We start from the raw sequence: 22,373 nt of genomic DNA on the forward strand, positions 1-22,373 counted from the left end.
GAGAGAGAGAGAGAGAGATGAACATTAAAATAGTTGGACTATAACTATAATTAAAGGCAAATGCAAAGTCACCTCTAGATGGAGGGATTTAAGAAATATCCAACCAAGATCAGCACTGTGGTCAGAAACAGACCACTGATAAAAGGCTTAAACACAAGCTGTGCATCAACAGATGGGCTGCATTCCACTTTTGGCTAATGTGTAAAAACCCCAGAAACTCTGCTGTGCCTGATTGGCTACATTTAGGGCCCTATTTTAGTGATCTATAGCACACCATTTAATTGCAAATCATGCAGCTGCAAAAAATACGCCTTGTGTGGCTCGAAATTAATTTATTCATTAATCATGGGCATGTTTTTGGCACAATGTGAAAATGCCCTGTGACTTTGGCGTGTTCGTATTTTAACAGCAAGGTGCTTTCAAAAAAACACCTTTAGCTTTGATTGCTGCACACATTCACTATGGCATTGTTTCAAAAAGCTTCTGCAATGTCACAAGATTTATTTCAATCCAGTGTTGCTGGATTAATTTTTCACCAAGATCTTACAGCAGTATTGATGATGGTAGAGTCTGACCAACCGCTGCACAAAGCAGCTCTTCTCCATCCAGCACATCCCAAAGAGTCTCAATGAGGTTAAGATCTGGACTCTGTGGTGAACTCTCTCTCAATCCATGTGTGAAAATGATAAATGATGATCTCATGCCCCCTGAACCCTGAATCACTCTTTCACAATTCCAGCATGGCCGGGCCATCAGGGAAGATAAAAATCTTCCATTGATGGAATAACCTGGTCTGTATTATTCAGTATATTCAGGTAGTCAGCTGACCTCATTCTTTCAGATACTCACATACTGTTGCTGAACCAAAACCTGCAGACCAACTGCAGCATCAACCAACCCCACATCATTTACTTACTTAAATCCAGTTAGAGACTTTTTATTTGGCCAGGCAGTTTATATTCTACTATATTTTACTAAGTATATGAACAGCATTGGTTCTGTGGTCTAGAACCAACCAATTACAATTGATAGCTGTTGATAAACGATGCCCAGTGTAGCAACAGTAGACACCATTAAGCACCTAGTGAATGGAAGTAGTGGTTGTTGGGAGTATAACAGCTTTTAGCTGCTGATTATTGTATCACTGTTGTCACTTTAAAGAGGGAGATCTGTTGTTTAGTACCACTTACCAACCTGTATAACACAACTGCTTCTGTAACAGCCTGGAAACAGAGGCTTTTAATGGGTATGATAAAAAAAAATATATATATATATATATATTCCCACTGTGAAACGTGAACCAGTCATCCCTGATTCATTTGCTGTTCTGAGGGCAGATCTGTATAACACCAATCACACACAATATGCTGCATTTCCAAAGCAGGCACAGAAATGGAACAGATTCAGCCGTTAGCAGCAGAACATTAGCTGAACTGTGTATTTTAGCATTTTGGCCAGACCTGAGATTAATCCACTTATGGCAGTTCACACCCGTGGCCGCAGTGCATCCTTTTATCACGCTCAACAAGGTGCAATCAGGCTAATTAGACACTGTATCACAGCCTTCAAATGAACAACTGTGAATTAATTCAAGCAATTCAGCAAGCATCCTTAATTGCCTGCTAAGTCTGGAGAAAAAGGCAGTGACAAGTTTAATTGCCTTAACCTAAACATCTAGATCTACTGTACGTGCATCAAAGCCCAATCAGCAAAATATGATTTCATATTTTGCTGTTTGAGCTTCATTCATATTTTACAAAATTTCCCCTCGGGGATCAATAAAGTATCTATCTATCTATCTATCTATCTATCTATCTATCTATCTATCTATCTATCTATCTATCTATCTATCTATCTATCTATCTATCCATCCATCCATCCATCCATCCATCCATCCATATGATTTCATATTTTGCTGTTTGAGCTTCATTCATATTTTACAAAATTTCCCCTCGGGGATCAATAAAGTATCTATCTATCTATCTATCTATCTATCTATCTATCTATCTATCTATCTATCTATCTATCTATCTATCTATCTATCTATCTATCTATCTATCTATCTATCTGTCTGTCTGTCTGTCTATCTATCTATCTATCTATCTATCTATCTATCTATCTATCTATCCATCCATCCATCCATCCATCCATCCATCCATCCATCTAAGCAATCCAAACAAAGCAATTTTCCCCATGAATTCAATTTGATTAATCACCTTTTTTGGGCGAAAATGGTTGTTCCAAAGTGAAAATCTCTGCTGGACAACAAGAGCTGTGAGACAAAAGTAGAACTTTTTAGAAGGTGTGTGTCCCATTAAATCTGGCGTGAAACTAAACATAATTTTTGAAAAAAAAAAAAAAAAGCATTATATTGAAAGTTAAACATGGTGGTGGTTGTGTGATGATCTGAGGCTGCTTTGTTGCTTCAGGGCCTCGACAACTTGCTGTAATTGATGAAACCATGAACCATGGAATGTCCAGCCATCAGTTTGTGACAGTGTGACATCAGTGTGCTCATTGTGCTATTCAGGCGTACTTGGGCTCTGCAGCAGGACAATGACCCGAAGCACACCAGCAAGTCCATTGCTAAGTGTGACATCAGTGTGCTCATTATGCTATTCAGGCGTACTTGGGTTCTGCAGCAGGACAATGACCCGAAGCACACCAGCAAGTCCACTTGTGAATTGCTAAAAAAAAAAAAAAAAAATGAAGGATTCTGTAAAGAAAAGTCAACCAAAATCCACAGAGAAAATTTGAATATAATCACAAGCTATCAAACCAAGCTGAACTGCTTGAATTGAATTTTTGCACCAGGAGTAAAGGCATAAATTTATCCAAAAGCAGTGTGTAAGACTGGTGGAGCAGAACAGGATGCCAAGATACATGAAAACTGTAATTAATAACGAGGGTTATTCCACCAAATATTGATTTCTGAACTCTTAAAACTTTATGAATGTGAACTTGAACTTGTTTTCTTTGCATTATTTGAGGTCTGAAAGCTCTGCATGTTTTTTTTTTTTTTTTGTTCAGCCATATTTCTCAGTTTCTGCAAAAATTACAAAATATTTTTGTTTGGAATTTGGGAGAAATGTTGTCTGTAGTTTATAGAAAAAAGCAACAATGTTCATTTTACTCAAACATAAACCTATAAATAGCAAAATGAGAGAAACTGATTAATGGATTAAACTAGCAGGACCCTGGCTAGTAACATCACATTGAATTGCACCATTTTTATTGATTATTTGCTAGAAACATCCAATTAAGCTCTACAGGCCGACTTTTGAACACGACTCTGTTCACTACACCACAAACAAGCCACTCTGTCCTAATCACATTTCAGAGGAGCTTCTTCTGACCACGCAGCTGCAGAAGAAAGCGTAATGTTGGGTGGAGCGGGGGTGGTGTGCATTTTAGACACAAAACGGTGTTTAGATTCAAAGGTCTGTATTTAAAGTGGTTGAATAGAAGAGGTGCTTCAAAGCTAGCTTTGGGGGAACGTACAGCTGCAGTCAGCCTCGGCGATGTGAAGGCTTTCTGTGCTGCTTCCTCACAGAACAGAGTTGTGTCTGTGCTGTTTTCATTACGGCAGTGGGAGTGAGGGGAAGATAAAGACACAGAAACACAGAAACCTCTTTGAAGTCGAATCCAAAAGCATGTTAATCACTGCGAAACCTTGAACAAAGACACCTTTCATGCGCCTTCCCTGCTTTTCTCCAAGACTAACAAGATCCTGAGATGCTCCCTGAGAGATTTCAGATTTCAGAATGTAATGATCTGCTGATGGTACCTGAAAACACTACAGTATTCATTTGATACAAAGAGGTGGTTTAGTGAAACAGTGCTAACAAGATATATCTGTTTAACTTCTTAAAACAAAGGATTATTTTTGAATGGGAACATGTGAAGAACCAGATCACTGGTTCCAATCCTGCTCATGCAGCTTGCCATCTGCTGCCAGAGCCCTAAGAGAGCACAATTTCTTGCTCTCTCTGAGTGGGTAGATGGCGATTTTTATTTTAAGGTTGGTGTACACACTGTACAGTATTGTGCAAATGTTTTAGGCACCTGTGGTAATTTTTGGTAAAGTAAAAGCTTCTTATCTGTGAAGTAATTGTTTATTAACTCAGTAAAACACTACATTCTGCATTACAATAAATACAAATAGCAGTTTTACAAAAAGCAGTGGAACTTTTACAGCCCTGTTTTCCTTAAAACATCTCCTAATCTCTCCTCCTCATCTGAGTTTAATAGAGTTATTTCCAGTTCTCATCATATTAATCAACACCTGGTTTGGTAAATGTGAGCTTACCAATGTTAACATATACACCTGCTGGATATAACATACTTATAACTAGAATTAGAAATTTAGAATTCCTTGTTATGTTTTACTGTATTTATGTTTATGTGCATCTGTTTAAATCATATGTGGTGTTTTTTTCAGGCGAAACACTCGTATTGCTGAGATAAACGGATTAGTGTAACTGGCTTAGGTGCCTAAAACTTTTGCACAGTACTGTGTATGGCAAGTTGGTGGTGGTAAACTAGCACCAACCTCTTCTGATTTAATGTACCCTTTAACTATCAATGCATTAAAAAAGATTAGTGACACTTTCTATGACCCTAACTGATGCAGTGAGTAGCTTCTCATTTGCTAAACGACACAGCCTGTGGTCATGGAAAAGATGTTATTCTGTTTTAGAAGAGTCTTAGTATTATTAATAATAGAAAAACAACACTAGAACTCAGAGATATGTTTAATAGTGAAAGTAAGAGCATTTCCACAATGAAATTGAATGTGCAACATAATTAAAGCTTAAGGCGGTCCAAAGAAGTTTTAAAGTGGAAAAGCCACAAGAACAGTTTCCCTCTGTGCTCAGAACTGCTCGGCTTTGCGCCATTAAAATAGCAACAAGTTCAGGAATATATTTACGCTAATGATTGTGATTGTCTGGAAGTAAGGTGTTTTTTTTAGGTAAATTTATCTGGACTAATACCACTGACTGATTAAAACCCTGACAACAAGGATGGTGTACAAACCCAACTTTTACATTAACAACAAACAGAATACTAAATAAAATAACATTGCTGTTCCAGCATGACTGACAGCAGATCAGTTTCTTCTGCTGTAAAGCGCAGAGGCCCTGCCCTGTAAAATAGCAATCTGCCAAAGTCAGAGCACACCTGGCTCTTAAAGGGAATGGCAAATGACACACTGATTGGTTAATTTCACATTACACCCAAAACACACCCATGATTAATTATGAGAGAAAAATAGCTCATGCCTTTTACACGTTTTGAGCTGTGTAAGGCATACTTTTCCTGCTGTTATGATAGTAAAGACACACCGACAGGCCTTAAATCAAGCTGCGCTGTGCTTAGTTGAGGTTTCGCCTATAGGTCGCTAAAATATGTCCCAATGTGTTTCCAAAATTTCTATAGACATGACATTCATGAAGTGTCACCAAAAGGCGCCATTCCCTGAGCCAGGTGTGCTCTGACTTTGGTGGATTGCTATTTCAATGGGGCAGGGCTACTAAGCTTCTCAGCTAAGGAAACTAACTAGCTTAATACAAAATAATAAAAAAATATATATGATCAAACTAATACCATAGATTCTAGTAAGGCTGCTTTAAATATCTGATTCAATTGACCACAGTTGTGCACAATTCTAATGCTAACTGACTTCTGTATATTCGTGCATTTTACCTCCAAACACTCTGAATAACTTTTTATAGATCTTGCCTTTCATGCATAGCTGTATGCTCCCCATCCCCCCCGTCATGCAAATCACATTCATCAGTTTCTCCTGCATGCGTGCATAAAATTCTGTGTTCTTTTGATTTTGTTTTTGGTGCTCGAGGATCACTCAGTTTGTTTTTTTATTTATTTATTTCCTCCTCCTTCTTATCGATCTTTGGGTTAAGATTTGTTTTGCTGCCCTCTGGCACGCTGAGGTTGTAATATTGCAAATCGGCCAGCTAGAAACGTTCAGGACTGAATCCTAATGCACACGAGATCACAGAGAAAACAGAACCACTAAACTTAGTAACAGAACTGGATGATGAACGCTGATGGTGTTCAGCACTGTGCATGAACAATAAGTGCAGGAAAATGCAATAATACTGGGCAGGTATCCTTCAAACGCTGTGTTAGTTAAATATGATTTACAGTATATGTCTACACTCATCATCCAACGAAAATACTTGCAAGCAGAACGAATCAACAGATTTGGTGGGAAGATTTGACACTGTGAGACATGCATATGATTAAACTTTCACACAAGGCCATGCAGGTGATTAGTTTTCTGACAAAATAAAGACGGTTGTCCCGTTATGTGTTATTTCTATTTTGTCTCTGTTCTGTTTTTGTGTTGGTAGCATCCTTTGCAAGTTAAGTATGCTTGAAAAAGAGTTTTAAACCAAATAAATAAAAATGGGTCTCATCTTAGGGCTCCTGGCCTGGTTGTGCATGGTTGTGCAGTTATTACCATTGTGTATTCTGTTGGTGAATAGAAGAAGACATAAAGCAGCAACATGAAAGGTCCATGATTTTATATTAAGTATTGTCTTGATGTGGTGGGCAGGAACGGTTGTTGGGGACAAGCCAGTTCCAAATCACAAAAGAAATCCCTTCAATTCAAACTTTGAGTTGAACCAACTTATATTTTTTTTAATTATCTGTAAAGTTCTCATTTTGGATATTCTGGAGATTATCAATTATTTCATTTAGTTTTAAATTTTGGTCCATTAGTAATAGTATATAATATTGATTAGATAGGGAATCTTCTGATTTATTAAAATATAATTAAAAAATAGTATCACATTACTGCATAAAAATGATCCCTACTCTACTCACTACTCATGCTAGTTTCTAATCAAGTAGAACAACATGAAATGATGTTAAAATAGTTAATCAGTAGTTCTCCACATCATCCCAAAGGCAATGGATTGATTTAAAGTCAAGTGTGACGCAATAAATCAGTTGTGAAGGAAACTCTAAAACAGGAAGTGAGCTACAGATTGCAATGCTACATTTTTAGGCAATCTCAATGGACAGTAAGCTTCCTTAACCTGTTGAGATACTATTTGGAAGATAATTTACAAAGCTCTTACCAAATCATGATGACCCAGAGAAAAAGATAAGCACTGACTGTACAGAGAACGAATAATGAAAAAACATATAAAAACATTATGATCACTGCAGCCAGACTCTGACTCTATCCCCGACAGCATGTGAGAGGAGAGTGCTAGACGAGGAGAAGAGGACACGGCACCTGGGAGCCGTAGTGCAGAGGGGTACTGAAGCTAAAAGCCAAAAAAAGATCAGCTTTGCAGCTTTGAGCCTCAATTTAAAGATGACATCACCAAGATCCACAACAATCCAGCTATGACACGCAGTCAATCACACAGAGAGGCGAAATCAGACATGAAAGGATTTAAAAAGCCAACAACAACAATGGGGCCCTAGCTTACACCCTGCGCAAGGCACGTCACCAAGCTTGTTGCTATCTCACACCCTATCAACACTCTATTTTAGTGTCTTGCGTCCAGGCTGTTTAAATATTGTCAAAGTTAATAAATCTACACTGATGGGTGTAAGTGGTGGTCTGGAAGTGAGGTGTGTTCAGGTAAATTTCAGATAACACATGAGCTCCACTGACTGATTAAAACCCTGACAACAGTCAATCGTCAGGACTCACTGCAGAGCACAAACCCGACTTTAAACTCGACAATAAACAGAATAAAGAATAAAATAACATTATTTCCCTTAAATGAGCTGCTGGTGTATCCTCACAGCATGAACATGCACCAGTCAGTATCCTCTGCTGAGATGCTCAAAAGTGTCGTGTTGTTAAGATGCGAACACGCCGAAGTCAGAGCTCTTAAAGGGAATGGCAACTGGCACACTTTTGGTTTTATGTCATGTTTATGATTGGTTTATGTCATGTTAAGCCCAAAACACACCCGTGATTAATTAAGAGAAACAGTTCATGCCTTTTGCACGTCTTGAGAAGCACAAAGTGTATTTTTAGGGCCCTGAAGACACACCGACATGCCTCAATAAAATAGCTCCCAAGGTCTGGAAGAACAATAAGTATCTTAAAAAAATGACTTAGTATCTCAAAACAACAATTTAGTGTCTCCAAATAATGATTTACTATATCAAAATAATGACTTAGCATCTCGAAATAACGACTTAGTATCTCAAAATAATAAGACAAACTCTTAAAATAATGAGAAAGTATCTCACAAAAATGACTTAGAATCTCAAAATAATGAAACAGCAATTGACTTAATAATGAGAATAAAAATGTGTGCTGGATGTTTGAGTTATGTTAGATATGTGGGAATTGGCTTACATACCAATAAGAATGATACGACCCACTAGGAATCTTGCTAGCCAATCAAATTCTTCTACACAGTTGTGGTTGTACTCACTACTGGGAATAATTCAAGCCAGTAAGAATGTTAGTAGACAACTGCAACGTTACTCCTTAAAGGAAATATTACTAGCAAATAGTAATGTTACTAGCCAATGAGAATCTTAATCACCATTTGGGATGATACTAGATCAGGGGTGTCAAACTCATTTTGGCCGAGGGCCACATTGGCATATTGGCTGTCCTCTAAGGGCCAGATGTTACTTATAAATGTAAAAAAAAATGTAACCAAATGTAATATAAAATGAATGTAACTACTCCTTCATGTTAAATAACTCTCAATATATTAATTATTTAATCAAACATTACATATTGCAAACATATTGCATGGAAAAAAAATGTTTGCTTATTGCTCTATTAACTTAAATCCTATTAATTTGTCATGTTATGAAATCCAAAACCTCCATCAATCAAGAACCAAACTATTCAAGTGAATAGAAATGACATCAAATACAAGTTATATTAACTTTGATCAAAACGTTTGATACTGAAAAGAGGCTTAATAAATTTAAAATCAAAAATTGTGAGCTGCTAAGAACATGTGACAGATTTAGCATTTTGCTAAAAAAAAAAAAAAAAACTGACTGCAACCACCTTGCATAAAACTAGATGCTTAATTACAAAATCTGGACATTATGAGATAAACATTTGTATGTCTCAATTCCACCCACGAAGTTACGCCGTGTAGTGGCAGTAAGCCGTAACTGTCGCGGGTAACACAATCGACAAGCATTGTGGGAAATGTAGTTTTTGGTCAAAGCACGCTTCTGACCTATTTATTATAGACACTAAGATCTTACAAGTTCTCGTGGGCCACATAAAAGGAAGTGGCGGGCCACATTTGGCCCTCGGTCCTTGTGTTTGACACATGTGTACTAGATGATAGAATAATATGAATTATATTAGCCAACTGCTATAATAAACAAATTTACATGCTACCAGACAATTGGTATCTTATTAGCCAAAAGAAATCACAGGTCAGTAAATACTGTGTGTTGGGTGTGTGTTATGATATATAATTGTATATGTGGCATTACGCTCATATGCTTCTGTTCTGTTCTGTTCTGTTCTCCGTTATCAGCAGCTGATGAGTTTCCCACCTCTGTCAACTGCTGATCTAAATTTAAAAGTGTGGGGTGAGGCCTTCAAGTGTTATGGGAGAGGAGTGTGATCACTGGATTGAGCTGAACTGCTGACTGAGGGCCAGAGAATGGTTTTCAACCTCAGAGAAGATAAACGCTCACAGAGAAAAGCATCACTTGCTTTTAGCCAAAGGATTTCTTTAGATTTGAGCTAGACCTACAAGTAAAATGATACAAATTTAGAATTGTAGAAAAGAACTACAGTGGTGCAGTGGTGTGCAGTGAGGCCCTTCTAATCCTTCAGAGAAGGGGTGACAACACGTGCATGTAAATCATTACATAATATTTAATCAGGAAATATATATTATAGTTATTGTAAACTATAAGCATATATTTTATAAATTAACTATGTCAAAAAAAACAGCAACTAATTTAAAGCATTACTCTTCATTTTTAAGTTGCAACGGGACTCTTGTCTATGGAGAACCAAAATTAATAAATAAAAACATAAGTAAATCACTCGATAAAAGTAATAGGGTGATTAAAATGATAAAGAGTAATTATAATTAATATAAAAATAAATACCTATACATAATTTATTTATAAATTGTTATTAGTAGGTTTCTTTTCTTCTTATTTCCCAATTTGGTTATTTCTGCATTTATTTATTTCCCGATGTATTTATTTTTGCATTCATTTATTTCACAATTTTTTTATTTCTGTTTTTACTTGTCATTATATGATAATAAAGGGGCGTGTTTTTCATGCACAGGCTTAGCAATCCAGCCCAGAGAGAGAGAAGCTGATATGAATAGAAGAGTCCAGGAGCTGAAATGTAGGGAGAAGTTCAGTATCAGATCTGCTCAGAGAGGCAGCAGCTCACCCTATAGAAGTGGATCAGAGTCTGTATTACAATCTAAAAGATCTTTATTAAATAATCTCCCATGTTACCAAAGTTACCGCCAAAAGGGCAAGACATGTGTGCATTTAGCAGTACTGAAGAAATACTGTGCCCTTAACTGTACCACCCCAGTGACAGTTTTGTGCCATTATTTTTATGTTGGGGATCAGGGGTAAATTTGAAACTATCTTCGTACTCAATGACCCTGCAGAGATCTTCTCCACACTTCTCACAATCTTCAGTGAAATGAACAGCTGTCAGTATGTTTGTCCATAGCTTTGTATCACTGCCCCATCAATATTACAGCATTGTGTTATTAACCTCTCGCAGCGGCGACCCCCTGGGCTCTATTACAGGGCTCTTTTTGGTCCATAAAGGATTTTCTTCAGGAGTTACGGGGGTCCGCTTTGAGTCGGCAATATATTCACTGACTTTCCTGCGGAGGCCGGAGCAGGGCCAGCCTCAGCTGCTCGCTTTCATTAGATCTGTGTATAACTCCTCTTGGGGGAAAAGAATTGTGAGCATGGTTCAATAAGCCTTCAACAGCAGTGCTATCGTATGTCAAATATACCGCGGTCTCTCAGGACAACCAGCTTTTGAAGACAATCTATAGACTTCTGGGGGTTGGGGGGCAGCGTGATTTAGTGGCTACAGTGGACTTCCGTGTGTTCCTGAGAGAAATGGAGGATGAAAGGAACGAGCGGATGGTTAAAGGCCCAGGGGAACCCACAGGGATATTGTGGACGCCTCTGGCTATGGCAGCTACAATATCATAAAAACAGTGGAGATGTCAGACAGGGTGCAGAGCTGGAACTGTAAATAGTAGCACTTATCCTCTGCAGTTCAGTCTTTTATATTAGCCGCTTAAACTAAATATTTTTTTATTAAAATAAGCAATATTTTACAGGTCAACAAGGTAGCACTTTAGCCTCCCGCTTAAATATAGACAATTAGCCAAATACGTCCAGGTTAAATACATTGTTAAATCTAAGCGAGGTCCTGCAGGTGACATAATCAAATCAAGCCTAATGAGTTCTCAGCACCAAATTCAATAAAGCCTAATGAATTCCATCTATAATGGCTCCAGCATCATGACTTCACACTTTCACACTTACCACTGTACTAAAAACAGTTATTTACTAGCACATCTCAAAAAATAAGAATTTCATTGAAAATTTACTTTATTTCAGCAATACAGTCCAAAATGTGAAACTCAAATATTATATAGATGTTGTTTTAGACACAGAGGGATCTATTTTAAGTATGTATTTATTTATTTATTTATTAATTATTTTTTGATGATTATGGCTTACAGCCAATCAATAATTTAGAAGACCAATTGGTAGTTTTGGCAGTGTGGGCAGTGTGCCAATTACTGCTGTAAAATGAAATCCACGTCTTACAGCACTTCCCTACTGTGCTTCCCTATGCACCCAATTAATATGGAGATGCAGATTTCATTTTCCAGCAGGACTTGGCACACTGCCCACACTGCCAAAAGTACCAATTGGTTTTATATAATATTCTAATTTCCTGAGACACTGATTTTTTTTATATTGGCTGCAAACCATAATCATCAACAATAAAATAAATAAACACTTAAAATAGATCACTCTGTGTGCAATACATCTACACAATATATGAGTTTCACATTTTTACAACTGAATTCCTGAAATAAAGTAACTTTTCAATGATATAATTTTTTGAGATTCACTAATTACAATAAACTCTAGATTTATTATGTAGCTAATGTTAATGTTATTAGCATTTAGTATTTGGTGTTTAATTTAGAATATTTTGTATAATCCCACAGGGTTCCATGTTAAGGCCTATAAGACTAATGATATTTGCCAGAGCAATGTTGTTAAAAATGAAAAAAAAAAAAAAAAAGAGCTTACATACATAATATGAGTTTAAAAGGTTAAACAGTAGTTGGCATAGTGAAGCACTAGACTGGTCAGTCAAACTGTTACTAAAATATATATGTTACATTGATTTTCTCATCAGACAGCCCAAGTCCTAGTGAGTCGTGTGACTGTAACACTTTTTGACACTGAAACATTCTGCCCTTTGTCCAGAGTAAACAATCGTGACCTTTTAATGGCATAAATCGATGCAATACAAGGTTTACAGTACAGTAAACAGTCCTGTGAAAGATTGCTCACTCAACATCAGCTAGATCAACCATCAGATCATTTCTGATCTGATCTGCCCATCTGACATTTCAGCCTTTATTTACAATTGAATCAACATATGGATCAGGGATGAATCAACTGTGGACTATGTTTTGATTTTGAAAGATGAATTCATTAAACATTTATATTGTGACTTTGTTTTTGACCTTTTTTAAACACTTGATACACTATAAATTACATTTTCTTTTCATTCTAGTTAGGACAATGAAACTAAAACACCTGTCATCATTTTAGTGTGGGAGGTTTCATGGCTAAATTGGAGCAGCCTGGTGGCCAATCTTCATTAATTGCACATTATTGCACCAGTAAGAGCAGTAAGAGTGTGAAGGTTCAATTAGCAGGATAAGAGCACAGTTCTGCTCAAAATATTGCAATGCACACTATAACATTATGGGTGACATACCAGAGTTCAAAAGAGGACAAATTGTTGGTGCACGTCTTGCTGGCGCATCTGTGACCAAGACAGCAAGTCTTTGTGATGTATCAAGAGCCACGGTATCCAGGGTAATGTCAGCATACCACCAAGAAGGACCAACCACATCCAACAGGATTAACTGTGGACGCTGTAAGAGGAAGCTGTCTGAAAGGGATGTTCGGGTGCTAATCCGGATTGTATCCAAAAAACATAAAACCACAGCTGCTCAAATTACGGCAGAATTCATTTCAATCTGTTTCCACCAGAACTGTCTGGCAAGACGATAAATTATTGTCATAGTGGCAGCGCTTTAGACCACTCGGCACCCAGCACAAAGTGATTAATAAGAACATACTACTGACAGACACAGCGACCTCTAGTGAAGCCTGAGAAACAGTACCTCTGCTGATCGGTAGTGATGAAATTATCAGGTTATGCAAATATTCAGTGCCTACTTTAATAACACAGTTAAAGGGTTAAAGTTAAGGGTTCTCTACTAATGTGCTGCTATTTATAACAAATTCATGAGATTCTAATAATAGCTCTTAGTGATAGTAGTCCCCGATTAAACACACACACACACACACACACACACACACACACACACACACACACACACACACACACACACAACACGCACACACACAAACACACACACACACACACACACACACACACACAAACACATAGTTACAGTTGGTATGTGATGTTTGTAGTGCTGGTATAAAATGTGGGGCAGGGAGCTGTAAATGGGTCATTTACTCTGAACTGTGGTCATATGGAATAAGTATTGATAAGTAATATTTTTATGTAAATATGAAGAGTATAAATATTTGAACAAGTGCTATGTAAAGTATTTTGAAGCATAGCTAATGCAGTTAAAGCTGGTAGGATGAGGGTTCTCTGAGAACAAGAACCAGATTCATTTTATTGAAGCAACTGTTACCAGTGTGGGGTCTGGGGGTTTGCATTTTTCCATAATGTTTCCATAATGTTTCCATAATGTTTCCATAATGTTCCCTGTCAATAGTTTAGCAAATAAGGCTGAGGCTAGTCTGAAAGGAACAAAGGTTCAGAGTTTCTCAAACACAGAGAAAGATACTTGTGCATCTTGAAAAATATATATATCTTTGTAAAGTTACTATATTTTAGTAATTCAGTTCAAAATGTGAAACCCATATATTATATAGATGTATTGCACACAGGGTGATCTATTTTAAGCATTTATTTATTTCATTGTTAATGATTTTGGCTTACAGCCAATGAAAACCCAAACAATCAGTGTCTCAGTAAATTAGAATATTATATAAGACCAATTGGTACTTTTGGCAGTGTGGGCAGTGTGCCAAATCCTGCTGGAAAATGAAATCCACATCTTCATAAAAGTTGTCAGTAGCAGAGTGAAGCATGAGGTGCTGTAAGATTTTGTGGGAAAACAAAACTGCACTGACTTTAGACTTGATAATAAAACACAGTGGATCAACACCAGCAGATATCAGACATGTCTCTCCAAACCATCACTGATCATCAGTACATTTTACATTTCATTTGTAAATCAAGGGATCAGAGTCTGGAGGAAGAGTGGAGAGACACACAGTCCAAGCTGCTTGAGGTCTAGTGTGAAGTTTCCACCAATCAGTTATGTGTTTTGGGAGGGGGACCCCTCCACCACCCATATCCTCCACTTTACTCTATTTATCCTTTTATCACTCTACTTATAGGACATTGGAAACTTGCTTTCTATGATAAGTTAAAGCTGCCCAAACTCCAGCCCAAAGTTCTCTTCTCAAAGAGGCATAGGCTGTAAGTAAGCTTTTCAGCATGCAATCTTACTGTAAAGTCTGTAATATTAATATTGGTGTTGTGTGCTTTTTTAACATTTCTGTTTCATTATTTTTTTGTGAAAGTGGTTTTAATTTTGAGTGAGAGTGGTTTTAAAAGGAGCAGATGAGATGAGGAGCTGGATGCTCTCAGCTTCTGATGTAAAAGCACTTATTGTCAGTAAATGGGTGGGGCTCTAGCCTTCTCACTCACCATGTCCATCATCTCCAGCCATGGCTCTCTCTTACAGAGCTCCAGAGCTGCCTCTGGAAATGGCTTTGCAATGCAATGAGAGCGGTCATTTGAGACCCATTTGTGGACAGAGCTCTGGGTGTATAGTATCAGAGTGAAGCGAGCTGTGGAGCAGTAAAGAGAGAGGAGGAGCTAACTCTAAAGCTACATCAACAAGTTTCAAGCTGATGTCAGGGTTAGAAAAGGGTTTTACACTGTCAGTGTAAAATCAATTTAATATTTAGTGTTAACCTGCGTTTCAGAGATAAAAAAAAAATCAACACAATGAAGAATTTCTTTAATTGCTTAGGAATGGTTTAGGGAAAAAAATAAGAAAAAGCTGTATAAAAGTTATATAGAATAAAAATAACAATGTTTTCATTGCAGTGAACATGAAAATACAAGCCACATATTTTTATTAATTTATTCACTTTTTCTATAATTTTTTTATTTCATTTTTTATTCTTATGGTTTCTAGATGGTAGACAAAAGAGCATCCTTATATTGTTTTCATCTGTTTTCATTCTGCCTGGGACCAGTAGAGGAACCTTTTGTTGCAGGAATCCAAAAATGCTCTTAATTTGTCTTAAAATGTCTTAAATTAATTTCCCAAGGGTCTTACTGCCACAGACAGTAAATCCTTCGGAGTTATTTATTTATTTATTTTTGCACACTGAATTTCAGATTTTTTTTTAAATTCCATATTGTCGCTGTCCAGAGAAAAACATGTATCTCTATAGTTTGAACACTTAAACTGTCTCTTACACTGTGTCACAATGGACAATGAATGGACCAATGGAAATTCTCCAAAAGACCTGAAATAAGTTTTTTTTGTTTTTTACAATGATTTCCATAGAAAGTTAAGAAGATATGAAGTTAGCTTATTGATGTAACGACTATATTATATGTATGGCTCAGATGGGTGCTATTTTCACAACAACAACAGCAATACCATTCTAGCAACATTAACAGAGTTAATTAAACACTTCTGTTTTTGAAATTTTCTCAATAGTAAGGTTCTGTCTGGAAACAGTTTAGGAAGATAAGGCAGTAAGATCTTACAAAACTTGGCAGAAGAGCAAAAGTGGAAGCAAAAGAGAAGAAAAAGAAGAAGAAGAAGAAAAGAAATGCTGGTTCTTACCTGAGTCCGAGTACCTCGGTCTGCCCAGGTCTCGGAAGTAGTAGATAAAATCCATGCAGTTGTCATTCTGCACTTCTCCAGAGGAGCACAACTCGGTCAGTAGTTCCAGCGCCTTTCGACAAATCTCATCCTCTCTTTCTCCAGGCATTTCCTAACAGCATCCTCCCCCCGGACGGACAGGCGATCCCTGCTCAGAGCGGCAGCGCTGCTGGAGAAGCGCACTTCATACCGGAGCGATTGGCTCCGCGCGTTTCCACGGCAGCCTATGGCAGATATCCAGCTGCGAATGGCATCACATCAAACCTCAGAGCGCTTCAACTCGCGTGAAACTGCGCAAACAGCTGCGCCTCAGCGTGATCTGCGCCCAAATCTCTTTTGCGCCAAACCGCGCAAAAACAGTATCCAACTGGCTCCCGTTAAAAAAGTGCCGCTGTAGTGAGATTGAATCTGCGCGGTCCCGGTCGCTGTCCGCGGAGCGCTGGTGCTGAAACTGCGCTGAATCTGCGCGGAGGATTCTCAATAAAGAAGATGCGCGTCTCACCAGACTTGCTGTCTCTTCTCCGCGAGCCCTGTCTCGAGCCCTGGACTTCTCCAGCACCACTCCAAAAGCTCCACACGCGCGAGCCCCTCCCTCCCACTCAGAATTATCCAGTAAGACCACACACTTCACTGGAGCGTTTCATCGCATTTCATTGGTTCCAAGCAAGAAACGTGATTGCTTTCACTTTACTGTAAACCCACAGTTTGGGTTTGAGCTCAAATAAACGAAGTATGATTTATGCAAAACTGAATAATTACTGAATAAAATGACCAGAGGTGTCAAGTATAATAAAGAAAAAAAAATACACTTCTACTTGAAGCAAAGCATGCCAGGTTTGCGTTTGTGAAATAAAAATAAAACCTATATAAAAGTTATATAAAATTAAAAAATGGATTGTGGATTATAGATGACAGACAAAAGAGCATTCTTATTTTTTGTCATCATTGGAGGAGTATAATTCAAGTTTAAATTAATAATTTTATGCTCAATCCCAATTTCACCCCCATTTAAGCCTTACCCAGACTTACAGTACCAGTCAAAAGTTTGGAAACACTTTTTCATTCAATGTTTTTCTTTATTTCTTCCTTTATTAAATTTATTTACACTGTAGATTAATATTTTACTGTGAAAACAATTAAGGGGCACCTATGGAATTATGTAGTGAACAGTAAGAAAAAGTGTTTGTCCTCCACATTATTCTCTTGATCTAAACCTGATGAACTCAGATGGTGATTTGAGGTGATTTAATTGGGATGAGCTGGAGCTTCACAGCCTGAAGAAAAATCAGTAACTATTGTTCAGCACCTCCAGAAACTCCTTCCTTCAAGACGCTGAGAAAACTGTTCCAGGTGACTTCCTATATACATAGATTTAATGTATTCAATATTAAATTTACAGTGTAAAAACATGAAAATAAGAGGTGTGTGCAACTTTTCAAACTTTTAACTGGTACTGTATCAGGTTTCAGCCAACACCATGTAATATGTATTTAATTCTCTTCATTTTGTGGTTAAAATAAATATGTTTAAACTACTATAAAACAAACAAAATTAAACACATTATTCACTCAAATGTTAAAGAATACTGATATTATAAGTATAATTGAATTAACAAAAAAAACAAATGTGTGTCTTTTTAGTTTAAGTGTAAATTTAAGTCTAAGGTAACACAAATTCAACTTATACAGACCTACAGGCTTTATATAAAAAAAAAGTCTTATATCAGAGAAATCAAATCAGATAAAACCACTAGAACCTCATGTTCATTGTGTAAAGATTGTCTAAAAACTATTTAAAAAAAAAACAATAAAGGTCTATAAAGACTGTTCAAAATGAGCTTTTCATGCTACTGGGAGAAATACAAGAAACAAAAACAAAGCTAATCTGCCGCCTCGAGCAGCGGAAGGTAAAATATCAATACAGGATCAGATCAAAACAACTCTCCTGAGTTTCCTTCTGCTTTGTTTAATAGCTCTGGCTCCGGCCCAGGAAGAGAAGACCAGCTGGAATCAAACCACAAATGAGACTGTCTGAGTTTAATTAAACTGACAGTAAACAGTGCAGTGGGCAGCAAGTTGATAATACATTACTTACACTTAATACTGTACAATGAACTAAACTTCATTTTTGTTTCTAGAATTATTTAGGTCAATAGGTCTTCATAAATCAATATAAAAAAACAATTAGTGTTAAGTATAATTAGACACCACCCTTGTAAAAGATGATGATGATAAGAAGTAGTAAAGTTATTTTGTCTGCTCACTTAACTGCAGTGTGAAACCAAAAGTAAATAGACCAATATAATAAAAACACAAGACCCTTTAAACTCTTACGTCCCTTAATAAATAAACTGAAGACCAAAGAAATATACAATAAACACATTCATTACTCTGTAGGTAGATGTATAAATACTAGGGTTTAAAATACTTCTTTAGAATTTGAAGTATCAATTCAAGCTTTTTACTATTTAAGTAAAAGTATAAAAGTACTGGTTTCCAAACTACTTAAAGTACAAAAGTAAAAGTAATGTTTAAATGGGAAAAATGCTTTTAAGATCAAAAGTTTAGGCTGTGCCACGGAGTCATATAGTGCACTACTCTCTGTGCTCTCTTTTATCGTGAAGGCTCTCTTCAGTTCTAGCTCTGCACTTCTTTGTTTTAACTATACACTGAGTTCTTTTAATATCTCCATGTTCGCAGAAGCTGTTGTATCAGTGTCATTAGCAGCATCATGGTCACTTAGGTCAACTGCAAAAGCGGTCAGGAACACATGATGTGGCCACAATAACTCCCTGAAAAAAACGGAATACAGTACCAGTCAAAAGTTTGGACATATCTTCTCATCATTCAATGTTTTTATCATACATACTGAATACTGAAGTCATCCAAACTGTGAAGGAATCATGGAGTAACTTAAAATTAATAAACAAGCCAACCTTTTCTGTGAAGCATTTAGGTCCTCTTATTTAATGTTTCTGAGGCTGGTAAGTGGTGGTCCTCTTTTCCTAGGGTATTCCTGATGAGAGCCAGTTTCATCATAACATTTTTGATGGTCTTTGTGACTCAAAATACTTGAAATGTTTTGTTGAGTAGTTCTTCTCATAATCTGGATTAGAAAATTACTCGAATAGAGCTATTATTCACTGTATACCTGTAACTCTACCTCTTCACAACTTTACAACTGATGCTCTCAAACACTTTATTAAGAGACAAGAAATTCAAGTAATTAACTCTTGACGAGTTCAGCACAGCTGTTAACTGAAAGCCTGAATTCCAGGTGACTCTACCTCATAAAACTAACTGAGAAAATCCAGCAAAGATGTGCAAAACTGTCAAGAGGTGCTTCTTTGAAGAATCGAACATACATATTCTGGTTACTAAATAATTATATATATTTTCATCTTTATAGTTCATCCAGGGATGGTTGCAGAAGTAAATGGATACCACTTATTTGAGTATTCTATCCCCAGGTGTAATCATATTATTGCTTTCTATTTAAAAGGGAAAATCTTAAGGATTGCTGCTTTACATTTTTTTTTAAATTGCTGCTTTAAAAAATGTATTTCCATCACACACAAAAGCTTTGAAACAGATTCTAATATCAAAAGTTTCAGTGAGAAAGGCTGAATGAACGTAAATGAAGCTGAACGAAGGCTTCATGTTTTTCACTCTTCAGTGCTACAAAAGGTAAAGTTATTTCTTTTCTTCTCTTCTTCTCTTCTTTTTTTCTTTCGCATGTCTCTTGTCGTCTATGGCAACTAACAGCGAAGTTCCTCACAGAGAGACTCCCTGTGCTGCCACTGTGCTGCCACATAAACTATTCATGCATCTCTAAAGGTGGCATCACACACAGGGGCTTAAAGCTGAAACTTAAACACACACATACTGAGACACTTCTATAATAGGAAAGTGTGCCTTAATGAGTGTTTGCTCAAACTCTCTCTCTCTCTCTCTCTCTCTCTCTCTCTCTCTCTTTCTCTCTCTCTCTCTCTCACACATACAAAACATGGAGTATACACTAATTACATATATACAAATACAATATATACATATATATATATATAAATCTATCTAATGCTGATCTGCAGTGCTGTAGACGTATATTTACTTCATTTCCAGTCAAAATAACACAAAAAAAGTTTTGATACTCTAGTACTTTCACTTAAGTGTGAGGCCTAATGAACACTTTAACTTCTACTCAACTCACTTTTTTGACTTTTTTTGAGCACTTGGATCTTTAGTCATTTATACATGCCTAATAAAAAAAATAGACATAAAACACAAAATAAAATAAAAAAATAAAATGGATGCCATATCAACCACATCTAATGTCAGATGTTTGAATGTTTTAGGGCCTCATCTTCCTCATTTTCTTTTACATTTTATTAAAAAACTAATTAAAAAAAGAGTAGCACTTTTTGAAAGAAATGTAACATAAGAAAGGTAAAGGGCAAATATTAACTATGTAAGCTGTTTATATTGCTTGCAATTTAGGTGAAGCAAGCATGTGTAAAGCATTTTAATGTAAAATTGCTTAATTTTGCTGAATTAAATACAAGTAACAAAGTAAACGAGTAACAAAAATATGAACACCACACAAGGGTTAATCTGTTAAACACGGTGGTGGGTGTTTTGAAATCTTCAAAGCATTTTCTTCTTCCCACCATAAAGGTAGTGGACATTATTTGCTCCGGGAACAGCAGCAGCTTCAGTTCCCTTTACTTAGGAAGAATTTCTTGATCAGCTCTACATTCTTTCAGACCCACAGCTCTGAGTCATTTGCTCACAGTGGAAGGAAGGACACAAAGACTTGGGAAAGTTTTCAGATCTGAAGTGCGAGTCGAGCTTGATTTTCTTCTCTTTCTCGGAGATGAGAGTTTTGAGCGTTTTTGTTTCTGATGTGGGCAGTTTGAATGGTCTACCAGGTCTTACATGATTTTAATTTTTTTTTTTTTTGCATCTTTCAATATAAATAAATTATGAACTTTTTTATTTTTTTTTTACTTTCCTATTTTTTGTACAAGCAGATTGTTCTGTTGTATAAGTAGTCTGGTTTTTCTGGTTCTTGTGAGTGTATGTGTGTGTGTGTGTGTTTGTGTGTGTGTGTGTGTGAGAGAGAGAGAGAGAGAGAGAGAGAGAGAGAGAGAGAGAGAGAGAGAGAGAGAGAGAGAATATTATGACAATGATATTTTCTGATTTTATATATATAGTAGTAACATATACAGTATGAGTACAGTAGTAATGTTAATAATATTTACTTCAATTACTTAATATATATAAACAAAAATTTTAACAAACTTTGTTTAAAATACTTTAAAATACGTTTTGTTTAAGAGACTTTATCATAGCTTGCTAACAAAGCTGTTGGTTTATTAGCATTATTTATATTAGCATTAATAATATTTGCAGCAAATATTAAATATATTAAAACACAAATTGTTAAAAAAAAATTGTATTTATATATTAAATATTTGAAACAAATATTATTACAATTAATACTGTACTTGGTATGCCATTACATACCATTTTGTGTGGTATTATTTTAAGCAGATTTAATGATCAATTTATGCAGAAATCCAAGTAATCCCACATACCCACATACTATTTGTTGCAACTGTATTAATTTCCTAAAAATGTGAAGAAAATAAATTAAATAAAGGAAAATATGAATGACTTTTGCACAGGGCTGCATTTGTCTGACTATAAATATTACATTCTGTAGGTTATTAGAATGTATGAAATCAGGAGCAGGGAGTCAGGAGCAGCGGTTACCTACAGCCAATGGTTACCAGCCAATGGTTACCAGCCAATGGTTACCAGCCAATGGTTACCTACAGCCAATGGTTACCTACAGCCAATGGAATGACGGAGAAAGAGAACCACAGGCCCAAAACCCACCCTACCAGATCCGTTTATGCTTTATTTCCCAACATTAAAACATTGATCAACAGAGCACTGGATTTGCACCACTCTTTTCACTTAAGGACCTGTACAAGTCAATCAGAGATATCACTTTACATAATAAAAAGCCATGTGTGTGTCCAAAGGAACACCACCCGGAAGTCAATCACCGGAGTGTTTGTTTCACCTGTTCACATCACTATAAATA

General features: G+C 36.6%; 1 protein-coding gene across 1 annotated transcript in view; it reads right to left on the reverse strand.

The window, feature by feature from the left end:
• Nucleotides 1-16,814, reverse strand: part of syt9b (synaptotagmin IXb) — a 58,672-nt gene extending 41,858 nt beyond the window's left edge. The window contains exon 1 of the mRNA XM_022683818.2: nucleotides 16,227-16,814. Coding sequence (XP_022539539.1) covers nucleotides 16,227-16,374 — 148 coding nt within the window. The 5' untranslated portion in view covers nucleotides 16,375-16,814. The remainder of the gene's footprint in view (nucleotides 1-16,226) is intronic.
• Between the last annotated feature and the right edge of the window lie 5,559 nt (nucleotides 16,815-22,373).

Source organism: Astyanax mexicanus, chromosome 10 (assembly GCF_023375975.1).
Source record: "Astyanax mexicanus isolate ESR-SI-001 chromosome 10, AstMex3_surface, whole genome shotgun sequence".
Lineage (NCBI taxonomy): Eukaryota > Metazoa > Chordata > Actinopteri > Characiformes > Acestrorhamphidae > Astyanax > Astyanax mexicanus.